Here is a 16772-nt window from a genome sequence, read left to right on the forward strand (position 1 = left end):
CCTCTCTTCCTCACAGTGAGCCCGGCAGGGAATTGCTTATCCCATGTCTCTCCAGCAAGCAAGTTGAGGCTCAGAACAGCTGAGGCAGGGGTGGTTAAAGCAGAAGAGTGGACACTGTTGAGCAAGACACTGACCGTAAGGACAGAGACTGTGCGCTGGGCTAAGGGACCTGCCACCCTTGCTGAGAGGCACCCCTGAATGAGTGGTGCTGGAGGACTTCCTCTCTTGGGAAGGACAGAGCCCTGACCTGACAGGATGCCCAGCCAGGGCATCAGAGATCCTTTCCTAACTCCTTGGACTTGCCCCTCATTGCTGTCCAGACAAGGAGCCCCAGGAAGTGTCCATTTAGCCATGTCGTTGGCTGCCTCATCTCAACTTTACATCTGCTCTGGAACCCTTCTTGGCTCCCTGTCCCTCTCCCGCCCATCGCAGGCAGCCCCTTGTTGAAAAGCCACGCACAGCCATTCCTTCCCATCTGCACACACTTCCCTCCAGACTCCTCTCTTCTCCTTTTAGGTATTTGGCACCAATGTGATGGTGACAGTGGCAAAGTCCTTTGAGGCACCAATAAAATGTAAGTGACCACCCCACCATGGGGAGCCCGTCTGCCCCCACCCTGGTGTCGCATTCCCGCATGGTCCCTGATTCAGTTAATACCCTCCCTCAGCTGTTTCTTCTCCAAGTTCCCTGGTGTCTAGGGCCTGGTTTCCTTCTCTTTGATTTGTCAGCTGTATTCCCACACAGCCATCCTCTGGCCACCTGGTCATAGAGAGCGGTGTCTAAAACAGCCTGTGGCAAGGCAGGCGGGGCCTCCAGAGGAGGACACCCCCACATCAAGACCTGGAGCCCCCTTCCTGGATCCCTGTAACACACAACCAGCAGGTGTTGTCTGCCTCACTCCTCTCACACTTCCCTGGTTGTGTTCTTCAGTGTATCCATTGTTAGAAATATTAGAAACCTCACCTACAGACCTCTGTAATGTGGAAATGTTGTCCTTTCACTCGGCAACAAGCCCGGTGGCGGAGCATCTAGAGTTGGGTTTATGACCATCGGTGGCATTGCCAAGAGCCAGGGTCACCTCAGCCCTCCACCCCACCATTCTCAGCATGTTCAGGGGCAGAAAAGGGGAACTTTATGTCTCCCTTTCATCAGAGAGGGATGTTTTTTCCTGAATTCTCCCTGCAGCCTCTCTCATATTTCACAGGCCAGAATAAGGTCACAGGCCCAAGTTCATTGTTCCTCATCAGAGGGGGATGAGAAAAGCATGATGAGCTTGGGGTTTAAGCCTTAGACTATCAAGAACCACTCCCTGGCATCGCGAGACCCAAAGAGGAGGACGGAATCCATCAGACATGATGGAAGGAGGAAGGGGGATCCTGTTGGGCAGTCAGGATGGAGCCGGCCCCAAGAGCCAAGCAACAGCTGTGCTCCTCATGGTCTGACTCCACAGCTGCACACGGGTCCTCTCCGTGAGCCGGAGAGAGGCTCACGGTCACACGGCTGCTCCTAGATGCTGCACAGGGTCACGGCTCAGTGACCCCAGAGGAAAGTTCCTCCCAGCTTTGGCTTGGATGAACCCATGGGGCCTCTCCGGGCCCAGGAACTAGGTTCTCCCATTGGGAGTGGTACAGAGGACAGGGTCACCGCCTTCTGCAGTGCTTGGGGGCAGTGTTTTGAGTTGGCAGCCTCCCAGAACCAAGGGTGTAAGGTGAGGGCAGTCGTGCAGAGCAAGAGAACAGATGCTGGCCAAGCCAGAAGAGCAACTGTGCCTCACATGCTGTGATGGATGAACCCAGCCAACAGGTCAGGAAAGCTTTCCTGGGTCCCAAAGAATGCATATGCGTTTAGCAAGCGTGAAGGGGCAGTAGGGGCATTTGAAAGAGAGAACAGCTTCAGGCCAGCGCTGCAAGCAGAAGAATGCGTGAAAGGAGCAGAGAATCGGAGAAGGAGCATGGTGACTTTAGGGGAGCAGCAGAAAAGAGGCCAGATTTGAGGAAGCCGAGGATGGCATGTCAGGGAGCCCGGCTGCTGCCCAGCGGGCAGTGAATGAGCCATTGGAAGACTCTGGACAGGGAAATGACAGTCCCCTCTGGTTTCTGGTGTTTGGAATTGGGGATTTTGTCTTACGGGGAAAGCTTGTTGCCCTCTACTGCTAGGAGTAGTCTAGTAGAGTGGTTAAGTGGACAGTTAGTGAAGTCAGAAAGTCTGGATTTGAATCCCATATTTGATATGTGCTGGCTGTGTGGCCTGAGTGGGGAGACTTCACCTCTGTAGGTTTCCAGATCTGCCACTCAGGATTGAATGATAGGTTTAGGAGGCTCAGACAAGGAGGGCTGTAAATCGCTGTGACTGTATTCAAGGCAGGAAAAAGTGGACAGGGAAGGACTCTGTCCGATTCATTAGGGAAGCACAATCTTGGCCCAGAACCCACCCATCTTACCTCTGTTTATATGCCATTGGCTGGAGCTGGGTCACATGACCACCCCTAGCTGAAGGGAAGTCAGGAATTCGGAGACCAGATTGTCCTGACTGTCTTAGCCTTATACCACGCTTGATTCATCACCTAGGAGGGCAGCCTCACACAGAAGCAGGACTGGGTTAGTAAAGACGTAACAGTTAAAGTTAACAGTGTGTTCAAATAACCTAATCTTCATCACAACACTATAGGGTCAGTTCGGTTGTTATACCCATTTTACAGGTGAGACAATTAAGGCCCAGAGTAGTTAAGTAAACTGTACAAAGTCACACAGCAGATCCAGGATTCAGACCCACACAGTCTGACCCTGAAGCCCACACGTAACTGGTGAACTTCTGCTCCAAGGCTGTCTGGGTGAAATCCAGTTACAGCTGCCCCTTGCCATAACTGGACATACAGGGAGGCGTTTTCCTCAATCTGTATTTATCCAAACAAGTTGGCCAGCAGGATTTCTGAGTAAGGGGCTATAAGCAAGGGATTTGTAGGTATGTAGCCTCCTCCTTGACTGAAGTGACTTAGCAGCAGCAGCCTCCTCCTCATCAACAGGTACAGAAAGCCTGTAGCCCAAGCTCTTCCTTCTTCAGAACAAGGCTCTGTCCACATGTCCTGTGGTGAGATGGAAAGCCTATTAGATGCCAGCACTGTGTGGGCTCTTTCATCTTTTATATGCTGGGCTTTGGGGTCAGTCCCATTTAACCAAAGAGTTCTGGCTATTAAAAGGCATTGAAATTGTATGACATGTGAGTTATAGCTCAGTAAAGGCATTAAACCTTTAGCCTAGATGATTCTAGATTCTTCCTGCTCTAACTAGCTGTGATTCCAGATGGACACACCCCCCTTCAGCTCGTCAGCATCCTCTTGACTCCCCATTCCCATCCTCCCACCCAGCAACGCAAGTGTGTAAGTTCCATACACCAGAGATGGAGGCTAGGAGTGCATGAGCTGGCTCTCACCAGCTCCTCACATCCCTGCCTCCCCCTCCAGTGGTGTTTCCCCAGGACCTGCTGGAGAAGGGCCTGGAAGCGGACAACTTTGCCATGCTGGGACTCGGAGACATCGTCATTCCAGGTGACGGGGCCAGGGTAGGGGCCAAAGTGCAGGGGGTGGAAGGGGATTCCATGGAGAAGGAGTCGTCCTGTGAAACACAGCCTCACTCACCAGGAGAGGGAAGAAGGAAGGGTTAGGCTGTGCGATTCCCCCATCATCACCTGCCCAGGGTTTGGTGAAGGGGGTCTACCTCAGCACACATGGAGCAGAGACGTGGGCTGGACCCTCGGAGGAATGGTGGTGACTGCCCTCATGGAGCTTGGCTGGGTGAACAGACATTACTCGAGAGCTGCAGAAATAAATGTATATGACAGATTGAAATATAAGCACATTCAGTGGCAGTCTTAAAGGAATCTGGGCCCCTCACATTTGCACGTACACACACCCTTCCCAGCGTTTACAGGTGACACAGGTGTGCTAGAACTGCCACAGTCTCCTTGGCCCCCCTCTCCCCAGTGCTGGGAGGACACCAGGGAGAGCACGCACTGTGCGTGGACACGGGGCACACAGCTGTGCTCCTGTGTCTGCAGTTTTAGCAGAGGGACCAGTGGCCTGCACCTGCCTGGCCACACGACCTGGCCTCTGGGTCCATTATATGTGTGTGGGTGCTAGTCAGCACGCCTGTGGATATGGGCACAGGTACGCCTGTGTATGGGCCTGAGCATGGGCACGCATCCTGGGGGCCTGCAGCCCAAACTGCTGGTCAAGAAACTGGGCAAAGCTGAGCTGCCTCTCTCAGGGCAGGTAAAACGGCTGAGACTTGGATGCTGTGTGCCTGGAAGACCTAGGCCCGGTGACAGAGGTGCTGCACACCCAAAGAGCATTCTTACTCCCTAGTCACAGAGGCTCGGGTCAGAGGGTTAGAAGCACCCCTGGTGTTTGCTTAAAAGAAGAAAGCTTGAAACAAATTAAAAGCCAGTTTGTTTTCCAGTGTAGGAAGTAATAGCCATCCTGCTAGTGAGCGGGAGTGTACAGGCACTTCTGTGTGACACTTTCCTTTTATGATACGTATGGTGGTGAAGCAGAGGCTTTCTCTCTCGTAGCAGTGAGCAACCTGAGGCTCAGAGGTGAAGGGACTTAACGTAAATTCACACACTAGCCGGCAAGAGGGACAGGACTCAGACCAGGTCTATCTGACTGCAAAGAAAGGTGATGCTGTCAAAACTGCTTTTATGACAGTAACAACCATAGTAAGATCACGATCCTGGAGCCGTCGTTTGTTAAGCACCTGTTGTTTGCCAAGCAGTATGCTCAGTGTTTTCTTATATATTATCTTTGCTACTTTTAGCAGCCCGATGAGGTAGAGAGTATTTCCATTTTGCTGATGAAGAAACTGAGGTTAAGAGAGACTTGCCTAAGAGGTCATGCATGGTCTTGAATCCAGGTGTCCCATAGCTTGTGGTGCTGGGGGGCAGGGAAGAAGCCCCATCAGGGATGAAGAGATGTGTTCGGTTCGCCCTGCAGAGCAGGGTCTGTCCAGGCACCCACAGACTTCCCCAGGCGTCCTTGTTGGGTGGTGCTGGGCTCCAGGCCTGCACAGGACATCTCTGCATATCCACCAATCCCTGTATGTATCAGAAGTCTTCCAACAGTCACAGTTGGTGTGACAGTTGCATCCTCTCAGAGCCTCAGGGATAATCTTGAAGGAAGAATAGGTTGCGGGGTGTTATTTTAAGGATCAAATGCAGTATTATGAGTAGAAGAAGCTCTTGGGAGCTCTGACCTGTGGATTAGTTGAAGAGCAGTTGTAGAATTCAGCTGCCAGGGGCCACTGAATTCCTAGTTTTGTTTCCAGAAAGGCAGCATTTGTCTGTTCTCACCACCCACCAGCTCCCAGCTGTAGTCTTCGCTGGGGACTAAATCATTTTCTTCTTTGAAATGAATCACATGTTGCCAGTCGGTGCTTCTCATCAGCATAGAATGTTTGCTTCCTAAGAGCTTGCTCTCAACCAAATGAGGTTCAGCCCTGCTGTGTCTGAGCCCAAAGACAAGTCAGGGAGAGACACAGGGATGGCCATGTGTGTGCAACATACCGAGGCTGGACTGGGTGGCTGTGTCTCAGGGACTCAGGTTTCTGGGGATGACTAGGCCAGATTTCAAAGTGCAAATAGGAGTGCAGTGGGTGGACAGAGTTCACTGTCCCCACCTGAGCTCCTGCAGAGCCTCCTAGTGTCCGCTTCTGCGCTCTCCCACCCACCAAACAGCTGCCACATGGGTCTTTTTCGAAATCTTTTATGTTATTCTCCCACTTAGAACACTTCCAGAAGTGTCCCCTTACTCCTAGAATAAAGACCCAACTCTTCTCGCCCCCACGGGGCCCTGCCTGGCAGATCCGGCCCCCAGCATCTCCTACTCTGGGCTGCAGCCTGTCCTGCCACACCTCCTGAGCTCTGTTTCCTCAAGACCTTTGCACATGGTCTTCCCTCTCCCTGGCAAGTGTCACTTCCTCAAAAAAGCCCTCTTTCCTCCCCACCCAGCACCCCCAGCTTGGGTCTCATCCCATGATAGACCTTGCCATGACACAGGAGCACCCTTTCACAGTTACAGTCTCACACTGGTCTTTGTTAACATTTGATCAGCATGCCCGCCCCAGGTTTTGCTCCCACTGTATTGCCTACAGCATCTAGTGCCTAAGCATCCTGTAAATGTTTGGTTGCACCCCGGGTGGTACAGCAAATGGTGCTGTGAGGTGCCAGTCAGTGTGGTCCCAGGCCAAAACAGTCTACCTGGAACAGTTCTGCCACTTCCTCCCTCTTCCAGTGAGGCTCCCCCATTGTTCCAGGTGGACTGAAGGTAGAGAAACAGGATTTCTGCTGGCAGTTGGCAGTCTCAGCCACACCTTGTCCCCTGATGATTGCTCTGTGGCTGAGAGTGGCAGGCTGGGACCCAGCTGTCAGTTGTATGCTTCTTCCCTATCTCCATCTAACCCTGGTTTTCTCCCCGCAGGAATCTTCATTGCCTTGCTGCTGCGTTTCGACATCAGGTAAGCCACTTAGGAACCCTAGTCCTCAGGTTCTACAAGTGAGGCCTTCCCTGACCCAGGCAGGAGATTCTCTAGGGTTCCTCCATTTGGAGGAGCCCAAAGAGGGTAACTCAGGTCACAGACCCTCCACCCAACAGCAGCCGGAACAATTCTGATTTTATCTGCATTGTACATTCTGAGATTCTAAGTGCCCAGAGAGCCTGGAGAGGGTGGGGAAGGTGTGACTCACAGGCTGAGGTGGAATCCCAGAAGGTCCTGGTGGCGCCCCTAGTGCTTTCTCACTGAGTGGTCTTGGCAAGGAAACTGACCTTTTCAGGCAAGGTTTCTCATCCTGAAGCTAGTGGTCGTTCCTGCCTGGGGCTGACGGGGACAATGTGGAGGGAGTGCTGAGACCGGCTGGCCTCGGTGGCTCCCAGGGCATCCAGCAACAGGTGCAGCCCTCATTGCCACCGACTTTTATCAGCCACGGGTCAGGTCTCCGTATCCCAGCTGCTCTCACTGTTACCCACCCTCTCCTTACTCAGACATTCTTCAGTCCCTTGTAGAAAGTGAGCACAAGGGAGAGGGAAGGGGGCCAAGCTGAGCCACCACTTGAAACTCAGAAAAGGTTGCACCTTTTCAGGTGGGTGAATGCACCTGGGCAAAGCTGGGCCTGCCACCAGTAGGTGGCACCCAGTCTTCCTAGAGGAGGGCTTTCTGCATGTATATGCTTAATTTTGAGCTGGTTTATGGACTATTCCTTAATCTCCTTATGTCCAGTAGTTGCAAAAACAGTAATAATGTTGAAAGTGGTAGTGAGAAACCCATTGCCAGCATCATGGAAGTCCAGGCTGCATGCAGAACCGAACTTTTCCGCTGCTCACATCACTCTGGGTTGTTTGGGTAGGGCCACTGTGGAGCCTTTGGAAGGGACCTGGCCGGTCTCTAAGTAGAAACACGTCTGTGCTGTGCTGGCTGCTCTACTGCTAGGTTTCCAGAGGTCATACAAAGAGAAACCTATAGGAGTCTCCAGGCCATTTGCTAGAGAACCAGGTTCAGCTGGCAGCACCCTCCAAGGAAGAATCCTTGTCCTGCAGGTCCTTGGGAGCTTGTTCCAGAATCTGCACCATTCCCAAAGGGAGTCTCTTGTACTCCAGGCTGCACAGCAGGACTGTTCTCAGTGGACTGCGGCTCCCAGCTCGGAAGCCGCCAGGGCAAAGGGAAAGGAGTCGGTCCCCCTTCATTCCAAAGATGTTGCTAGACACACACAAAGGTCCTGAGCTGGCTTCGTGAAAGGGCATCAAGTGATGGCAATGCCAGGATGCTTGTGGGTCAGCTCTTATGAAGCTGATCTTAGGCGAATTGCCCAGGAAGCCACTGGCATTTTATCCTCGTAATCAGCATCTTTTTAGTATCCATAATGGGTTACTGAACTATTAGCTCCACTGCACTTAAAAGTAAGAACTTAACTTAAGTTTCTGCATCTTAGTTCCTCAAAACATGAGCCCCAAACCAGCAAGGACCTACAGTTTAGCAGAAGGAACTGTACTTAATACTCTGTAATCACTTATAAGGGAAGAGAATCTGAAGAATATATGAATATCTGAATCACAGTGTTATACACCTGAAACTAACATGATATTATAAATCAGCTACACATTTTTAAAAAGCCAAAAATAAAGTTATGAAACACACATACACACAAATACCAAAATGCAGATCCCCATACCCATTCAGATTAGACTCCCTGGGAACTAGGCCTAGCACTCTGTTCTGTTTTGGGGGGGTTTGGGTTCTGTGTGTGTTTTTTTGTTTTTTTTTTTGTTTTTTTTGACCATGCTGCTCAGCTTGTGGGATATCAGTCCCTTGACCAGGGGTTGAACCCAGGCCATGGCATTGAAAGCCTGGAATCCTAACCGCTAGGCCGCCACGGAATTCCCACACAGTTCTTTATTTTTTAACATGCTGTCCGGGTGATTTTTATGCTGACCTGAGCTTCATAGCCGCTGTTCTCGATTATAGCATTTGGTATTCAGCAACCATCAGGGAGATGGCGCGTGGCATTCCTGTTTTGCAGATGATTAAACTGAGGCTGAGCGAAGGAAAGTGATTGGTCCAGAGATGCTTAGATGGGGCAGAACCAGAGTGCACGCCCATCTCCACACCCCACAGCCCATAACCTCAGCCCCACACAGCTTCCAGGGTCTCCCCAGCTACTCTCCTAAGAGGGCATGTGGCTCTGCAGTGCTTGTGTCTCACTTTCTCTCTCTACCCCATGCCGTCGCTGAAGCTTGAAGAAGAACACCCACACCTACTTCTACACCAGCTTTGCAGCCTACATCTTCGGCCTGGGCCTTACCATTTTCATCATGCACATCTTCAAGCACGCCCAGGTGAGCATGACTGTCCTCCGTGTACAGGGCGTGCTTTCACTGCAGGTGACCAGGACTCCCATGTCACACGTGCAGGCGACCCAGGGGTGCAGAGCAGCTGTGTCTGTGATTCTCTCGGGCTTTCACCCATAGTTGGTGCAAGATGGCAGCCCGGCTTCAGGTAGTACATGCACGCTAGTGGTGAGGAGGGGGAGGAGGAAGGCTGCAGCCGAGCCTGTGACCTTCAAGGAAGGCAAAACCTTTCCCTGAGCCCTCTCAGCAGATTTTTGCCCACATCTGGGCCAGATGAGTGTTGCGTGGCCCCAGCTGTGGCTTCTCAGCCTCGGTAGTGGTGGCAGACAGAAGAACGGAATCGGGTGGGTGTTTGTTGCGGTCTCAGCCCATTGCCTGCCCCCCAGGCAAGTGATAGGATGTCAGGATCTCCCTCCCATCATCCCCCAAGCCAGCCAGGCTCTGCCTTCTCCTAGATGGGTGCTGAGCTGCCAAGTGGACCAGGCCAGGAGCTGTCAGTGTGGCCTGGAGAGGAGGAGTCGGGGAGGGGAAGCCAGCAGAGAGGGTTGCTCTCTGCTGGAAATCAGAGTACTTCCTTTGTGCCAGGCTCTGCTCGGTGCTTCGTGAGGGTTCTGTGAACAGATGAGGAGCTGCAGTTCAGGTGCTCCGTGGAAAGTGTGATGGACCCAGAATTCAAACCTGTGTCACACGAAGACCAAGCCCAGGTTATGAACCCCCAGCCATGGGAAAGGCCGTGTGGAATGGAGTCTAAGAGAGCCCTGGTGGCCATCCAGGCTCTACTGTCTGAAGTTACACTTAGGATTCCTCATTGATTCATGAAAACAGAAAATGAGGATAAATAGTAGTAGCCACCTTGGGGTTATTTGAGAGTGAAATGAGTTAATGTAAGTGAAGTGCTCAGATCCACGTCTGACCCAATTGGTATTGCTGTGCTCCCTCCATCCTTCCCCCTCCTCCTTTCTCCCTTCCCTGGGCACCGGCCACAGAGAAGCCACCTTTGAGTTAATCACAAAAGCTGCTGACCCAGTTAGTCTGTTAGTTTGCCAGGCACTGTGCAAACTAACCTTTTGCTCATTAACTCATTGAGTCCTTACAGACACTGTGAAATTGATACTAACACTATACAGAAAGTTCAAGGTCCTCATCAGTAGAGAAACCAAGAACCAGTGAGGAAGCCCCTTTCATTCACATCTGCTCCAGATGACCTCAGGAGCTGTGCAAGTTGAGAGGGACATGCACTTAGGAGTACTTGGGCCTTGTCTTGGGAGGTGTCTTCTCCAGCTGTCAGCCCCAGCAAGATTCCAAGCCCAGAGCTATCCCCTAGGTGGCCACCAGGTGGCAGGCTTGCCTTCTGCCTTAGACTCAGAGAAGGCTCCATTGGGAGCTCTCACACAGGCTGGGGGCAGAGGTGGGAGAGGTGGTCCTCTACATGAGAGAAAAGGAGCCTTCCCTACGTGACACAGCAAGTCAAGCTCGGCCCTGGCTGGAGCCCTAGACTCCTGACCACAAGCCGACCCTATTGCCTAGCAGCAGCCACCTATTCTCCCTGATCATCCACATGGGTATCTCCCTGAAAGTCTTCATTGAGGTGGGCTCTGGACACAAGGGGAACCTGTTCTTTGAGCTCCTCCTCCCTCACCAAGACATAGGCAGTCCCTATGCCAGCAGTTCCCTAGGGAGGGTGTCACCTCTGCCTGTGTGTCTTTTAACCTCTATCAAAAATGTACTCCAGGCCAAGACTAGCAACCTCCAAAGAAAGGTCCTTAATGATCATCAGGTGCCCTCACTGTACAGACGGAGAGGGAAGCCCAGACAGGAAAACGGACTATCTGTGGTCACAGAGCAAGCCAAGGCCTGATGGAGACCCAGGAGTCCTGACCCCCAGCTCACTGCCCCAAGCTGTACATCCCATCCTCTCCTTAGCACTGAATTTCTTTGGAGAGGTTCCCTGGTGCCTTGAGAGGAAAGAAAAGAATAGGTTTGTATCCCTCTGATACTAAGCAAACACTTCTTCCCAAAGGAGCACCTCAATTGCTGTTGGCTCTTAGGTGAGGAAGACCTTGGTGGGGCCAAATATCTACCCACCTTCCTCCCAGGAAGCCCTCTATTTTGCCCAGCCTGGCCTTGATGAAGAAGACACTGGATTTAAGTGACAGGGAATCCGTGTCTGTATCCTGACCAACTATGTGATTTAGGGCAGATCCTTTTTTCTCCTCTGATCTCAATTTCATCATCTCTTAAGTGTTCTGCTTTTCAGAAATTAAATTGTATTAAGTTTGTATTTGCTTTATTTCATTAATTTTTGTTTTGCCTTCATTCTTTTCCTCCTTCTTTGGGGCTTCCTGATTTGAAAACTTGCATTGTTTATTTCTAGTCTTCTCATAAATGCATTTAGAGTTATAAACTTTTCCCTTAGTACTGCTTTGGCTGCCCATCTTGAGTCCCGATGCAGGCTTTTGTCATGATTTCTGTCGTTCCTGGCCCAAAGCTGATCTCATAGCAAAGACTTGATGCAGGGGAAGAAGCTCAGCTGCCTGAGTTTAAATCCCAACTCAGCCACTTACACACCCTGTGTGACTGCAGGCAGGTCATTTCCCTCTGTCTGAACCTCAGTAGCAGCATCTATAAAACTCAGATCCAAGTGCTCAGGGTGTAATTAGGTTCAAGGTTAACCTGTGTGAAGTGGGGTAGTTCACAGCCCATCCATGGCAAGAGTCTGAAAATGGTCTGATGGTCAGCTTTCGGGGACTGTGGAGCCCTGTCCTCTAGCCGGGGGCTGGCTTGGCTTTAGGAACGAGGCTTGGCTTTAGGAACAATGTCTCCTTCACTCTTACCCAAGTCATCTCCAGGGCACCCTCTGTATTTTGTGAGGGAGCCATTAGCTTAGTATTCACCAGGCCCTCTTCTGAGTAGTAGGAAGACAGCAGTGAACAAGATAACTGTGGAGCCTGCCCTCACAGAGTTAACAGCCTAACAGGAGAGAATCTCCAGCCTGTAACAGCCCAGGGATGTTTCATTCCAAGTTGCTGGAGAATGCCGTGAAGAATTGCAGGGGCCCTGAGTGTGCAGCAAGAGGGCCTGACTCAGTGCGAGCAAAGGCTTCCCCACAGAAGTGACTGCTGAGCTGAAGTCTGAAGGAGAAGCAAAGTAGGCACAGATGGGAAGAACATCCTAGAAATGGCACGTGCCGAGATCCTGTGGCTGCAGGTGACAAAGAGGACCAAAACGAGACCAATGTGGCCAGAGCAGGGCAGGGCGGGTGAGGTTGGAGAGGGAAACAAGGGTCACATCTCCTGAGGACGTCAGGCCACTGGGAGCAGTAGGGGCCATGGAAGGCTGAGCAGTAGCATGAGGTCCAGCTTTCAGACACTGTGAGCAGAAGAATGGCTTTGGAGTCTAGGGGTACCCGAGTTCAACCCTCAGTTTACCACTTAGGCTCTCCAAGGCCTGAGCTGCCCACTCCCCACTCCCAAAGCACGAGCCTTCCGCTTGTACAGAAGGAGGAGGGTCATGGGGTTATGGAGGTGGACTGAAGTACTCGCCAGAGCCTGTGTTCAGGGCACAGAGTAGGTTCTCCAGGAACAGTGCCGGCCGGTATAATTGTCCTGTCCTCCAAACCCAGCTTCACCAGGAGTGTCCTCACAGGCTCTGGGCCCTGACCAGCTGGGTGACCTTGATCCCAGGACACAGCAGGTGCTCCATTCATAGCAGCTGTGTCATCATCATTGTCATTATAACAGCATCTCCTGGAGTGTCTTTAAAAGTGCAGACTTCCAGCCCCAGACCTAGGCAGTCAGGGTCTCTGGGAGTAGGACCAACTCACCAGGAACCTGGTGTCCTGGGCAGTGGGATGCTGCCAGCCAGACTCCAGGAGGCCCTGAAAGCCCTGCGTACTTGAGTTTCTTTGGGCTTCTTGCTGCTGCTTCTAGGGAAGTCAGGAGCCCCAGTGCAGGCACAGCCACTGACTTGCTTCGAGAACCTGTCCCTCAGTCACACCCAGAAGAGAGTTGGGGTGATAGGCCCGGCCCTGAGTGGGTGCCCTGCCCAGCATTGCCTCACCAGCCTTTGTCCTCTCACAGCCTGCCCTCCTGTACCTGGTCCCTGCATGTATCGGCTTTCCTGTCCTGGTGGCACTGGCCAAGGGAGAAGTGACCGAAATGTTCAGGTAAGAGGGGGCAGGGAGCAGGGGTCTGCCTAGCACTGCAGGCAGCTGGCGGAGCCTCTGAGGGCTGTGGGTACGTGCCTCCGGGGGAACACTGTTCATGCCACCAGCCTTGCCCTTTGCATCAGCACGTGGGTGCCCGTGGGCACCAGCAGAACCCTTCCGTGGGCCAGTAGCCAGGGGTGGGAATGGCCTTTGGGCTTTCAAGGCAGCCCCCACACCAGATGCCAGCTGAGTCATGAAAGGGGACTGGCTTGTGTAGACTCCCTACCGCAGGCTGCCCCACTGTCGGGAGCCCTGGGTTCCCATCCCGACCCTGCCACCATATGACTTCAGGCAGGTCTTTCCCCGCCCCCAGCCTCAGTGTCCACACGTGAGTGACACAGGGGACTCTACACTATGCTAAGTCACTTAAGTCGTGTCCGACTCTGTGCGACCCCATAGACGGCAGCCCACCAGGCTCCCCGTCCCTGGGATTCTCCAGGCAAGAACACTGGAGTGGGCTGCCATTTCCTTCTCCAATGCATGAAAGTGAAAAATGAAAGTGAAGTCGCTCAGTCATGTCCGACTCTTAGCGACCCCATGGATTGCAGCCTAACAGGCTCCTCCGTCCATGGGATTTTCCAAGTAAGAGTACTGGAGTGGGGTGCCATTGCCTTCTCCGCAGGGGGACTCTAGTGTGATGGAAATGCTTGGTTAGAACTCCAGCGTCAGTCTATGTCCAGTTGCCGCTGTGGCTGTAACCCAGAGCCGGCTGCTTTCTCTCCATCTTAGTCACACACATACCCCTTCTCTGTGGCCGTCCACACACCTGCCACACCCGTGATCAGCCCCACCCTGACCCCCAGGCCTGCGTGACTCCGACAGGTGTCTACACCCCAGCAGCACCAGCCCCACCCGCCAGGGACCCAGAAATAGCTGCCAGCTGCAGCTGAAGCTGCCCACTCTGGGGCCTTCCACCAGCTCCACCTGCCTAGCCTCCAGGTTGTCCCTCGAGTGCCTGCCAGAGCTTTCTGTGCACCTGGCTGCCTGTAGGGGAGCCTGTGACTCACCCCTCCCCCATACCTGCCCCTGCCCTCCCTGCCCTGCCTCAGAGCCCCAGGCTCCCAACCTGCCTGCCCAGGGCTGCTGACCTGGCAAAGCTCTGTGGACTCTGAGGCAAGGCTGGGGGTGAACCAGGGGGCAGATCTGGGGGCAGGAATGGGACCTGGGCCCTGAGCTCAGTCCCTACCCTCACCCTCGGCTCTCAGCCAGCCTCAGCCCCCAGCACCTACTGGGGGTGACCTCCCCAGCCAGGACAGAGGGTGCCTGCCTTCACCCACTTGGTGCTTGGTTTCTGTAAAAGTTTGCCCACATGGGTGCCCCACCTTTCTGCCCCCCACCCCCCCCAGGAGGTTTTTAGATTGAGGTGAAAAAGCAAATAGTCTCTCTTCTCTTCTGCCCATCTCTCTCCCTAATTCTCCACCTTATCTTTGGTTTTACTTTTCCCTTTAGTGGCACTCTCCTTTTTTTATTCATTTACTTTTTAAATGATAACACATTCACGTGGTTGCAAATTCCATAGCAGGGGAGGGACAACCAGCCCCCTCATAGCCCAGCCGCCCACGCAGCCAGCCCCGTCCCTGGCCATCCAGAGGTGTCTCTGCACCTGAAAGCGTGAATGTGTGTACACGTCCTCACGCAGGCGGTGGCGTTCTTGGGGCATTCTGCGTCCTGATTCTTCACACAAGGGTGTGTCTGAGAGATGTTTCACAGCAGCAGAACATCTCCGTGTGTGCTCAGTCGCTCAGTCGTGTCCGGCTCTTTGCGACCCCATGGACTGTAGCCCGCCAGGCTCCTCTGACCATGGGATTCTCCAGGCAAGAATACTGGAGTGGGTTGCCATTCCCTTCTCTAGGGATCTTCCCCACCCAGAGATGGAACCCACGTCGCTTATGTCTCCTGCATTGGCAGGCAGGTTCTCTACCACTAGCAGCACCTGAGACACGTACAGATACATCTAGGGCATCCCTGTTCTTCTGCAGAGTGTGTTCCTGTGTAGGTGCACCTTTTCTTTTTTATCCTCCAAGTAATACTGGCTTCTTTCCACAGAGTTCAAAAGTGCAGAGATAGATAAAAGTAAGACCCACTTCTGCTCCCTGGAAGAGAAATCTCTGTCCTCGTTAGTCTTTTCCTCTCCATCTCTTTTTTTCTGTCTCTGTCTGTCTCTCACACAGCTACGAGTCCTCAGCGGAAATCCTGCCTCACACCCCGAGGCTCACCCACTTCCCCACAGTCTCGGGCTCCCCAGCCAGCCTGGCGGACTCCATGCAGCAGAAGCTAGCTGGCCCTCGCCGCCGGCGCCCGCAGAATCCCAGCGCCATGTAATACCCAGCGGGTGCCCACCTGCCCACTTCCCCCTACTGCCCCGGGGCCCAAGGTAGGGCAGACACCCCCACTCCAGTGTACGGGGCAGGGAGCATTGCTGGGGCAGGCAGCAAGAGGCAGCTCCACCACCACCAGGCAGCCACAGTGCCCAGTCGAGGGGCGGGGGAGCAGGGCCCCAGAACCCCAGCGGCCTCACCAGTACTGTGGGGCTCACCTGAGAGTGGGGGTCAGCAGCCCTGGTCACACAGCCGTGGACACTGTTACCGCTCTGCATATACATAACCTGGGGCAAGTGTATAACCTTCACTTTCCCCTTTCGGAACCTCTCTTTGTTCATATAGAAGTGGGCACATACCTGCCTCACAGGGTTGATGTGGTGAGGAAATGTGAGCATTATCTTTGGCATGAACTCACTTGCTCAGTGAATGGAGCCCAAAGGAAGAGCTAAGCCAGGGTGTCTGCCTGCGAGAGTGGCACCTTGCCATTTGTCAGTAGAGCAGCCCCCCTGCCCACCCGCCCGCGCCCCTGGGGCTGAGCTTTCCGACTCCTGTTATGTGCCCTGGGAGGCAGCCATTCGTCCTGTAGCCTCATCCTGGCTGTCCCTGTTTTTCCCCACTCTCTTTCCCCAGTGGGAGGTCCAGGAAGCTTAAAATGGGTCTGCACAAGCCCAACCTCTCCTCCATTTGCCGCTGCCCTGCCACCTCTTGGCACCACCAGGCACAGAGAAAGTGGAACCAGCAGCCGGTCTGAGGAGGGCGCACGGCGGGGCCGGGCCAAGTCCTGGAAGGTGCTGGGCCAAGGATGTTTGTGCCCAGGGTTTTCCTGTGATGGTGGGAGGTGGGCACAAAGATTCTGCCCTTCCCTCCTCTAAGTGTGTCGTCCTTGTTCTGTCTTGTTTTTCCGGTCAGTTACGAGGAGTCAAATCCTAAGGATCCAGCAGCAGTGACAGAAACCAGAGAGGGAACAGAGGCCACCACATCGAAGGGGCTGGAGAAGAAGGAGAAGTGATGGAGCTGGTGCCTGACCCTGCAAGGGCCAGACACCCGGGCGGGCTGGCCGCACACCGGCCCGCACAGTGTGGATCTGCCGCTGAGGCAGGCAGCTCCCAGAGAAGGGCAGGGGCAGCAAGCTCCCTCCAGCGGGGCCTCCAGGGCCTGGTTCCCTCTCCCCCTTCTCTGGCCTTTCTCTGCTCCTCCCCATCTCCTGCCTGCAAAGGAAGCCCCCAACTGTCCCCACCCCCCCAATCCCTGGGTGCCAGGTGGGAAAAGTGGGTCTGATTTTTAGACTTTTGTATTGTGGACTGACTTTGCCTCACATTAAAAACTCATCCCGTTGCCTGGGCAGGCCACTGCA

The 16772-nt window shown here is 53.5% G+C and overlaps 1 protein-coding gene across 12 annotated transcripts in view; it reads left to right on the forward strand.

Moving 5' to 3' along the window:
• Window positions 1–16772, forward strand: part of HM13 (histocompatibility minor 13) — a 38945-nt gene extending 22173 nt beyond the window's left edge. For 3 of the 12 annotated variants that reach the window (XM_061437178.1, XM_061437177.1, XM_061437180.1), the window contains 6 exons: window positions 517–574; window positions 3461–3544; window positions 6470–6506; window positions 8776–8878; window positions 12970–13055; window positions 16328–16772. In XM_061437178.1, coding sequence (XP_061293162.1) covers window positions 517–574; window positions 3461–3544; window positions 6470–6506; window positions 8776–8878; window positions 12970–13055; window positions 16328–16427 — 468 coding nt within the window. In that variant the 3' untranslated portion in view covers window positions 16428–16772. The other 9 variants (XR_009740446.1, XM_061437176.1, XM_061437174.1 and 6 more) reach the window with 9 other exon arrangements.

Source organism: Bos javanicus, chromosome 13 (genome assembly GCF_032452875.1).
Source record: "Bos javanicus breed banteng chromosome 13, ARS-OSU_banteng_1.0, whole genome shotgun sequence".
In the NCBI taxonomy this organism is placed as follows: Eukaryota; Metazoa; Chordata; class Mammalia; order Artiodactyla; family Bovidae; genus Bos; species Bos javanicus.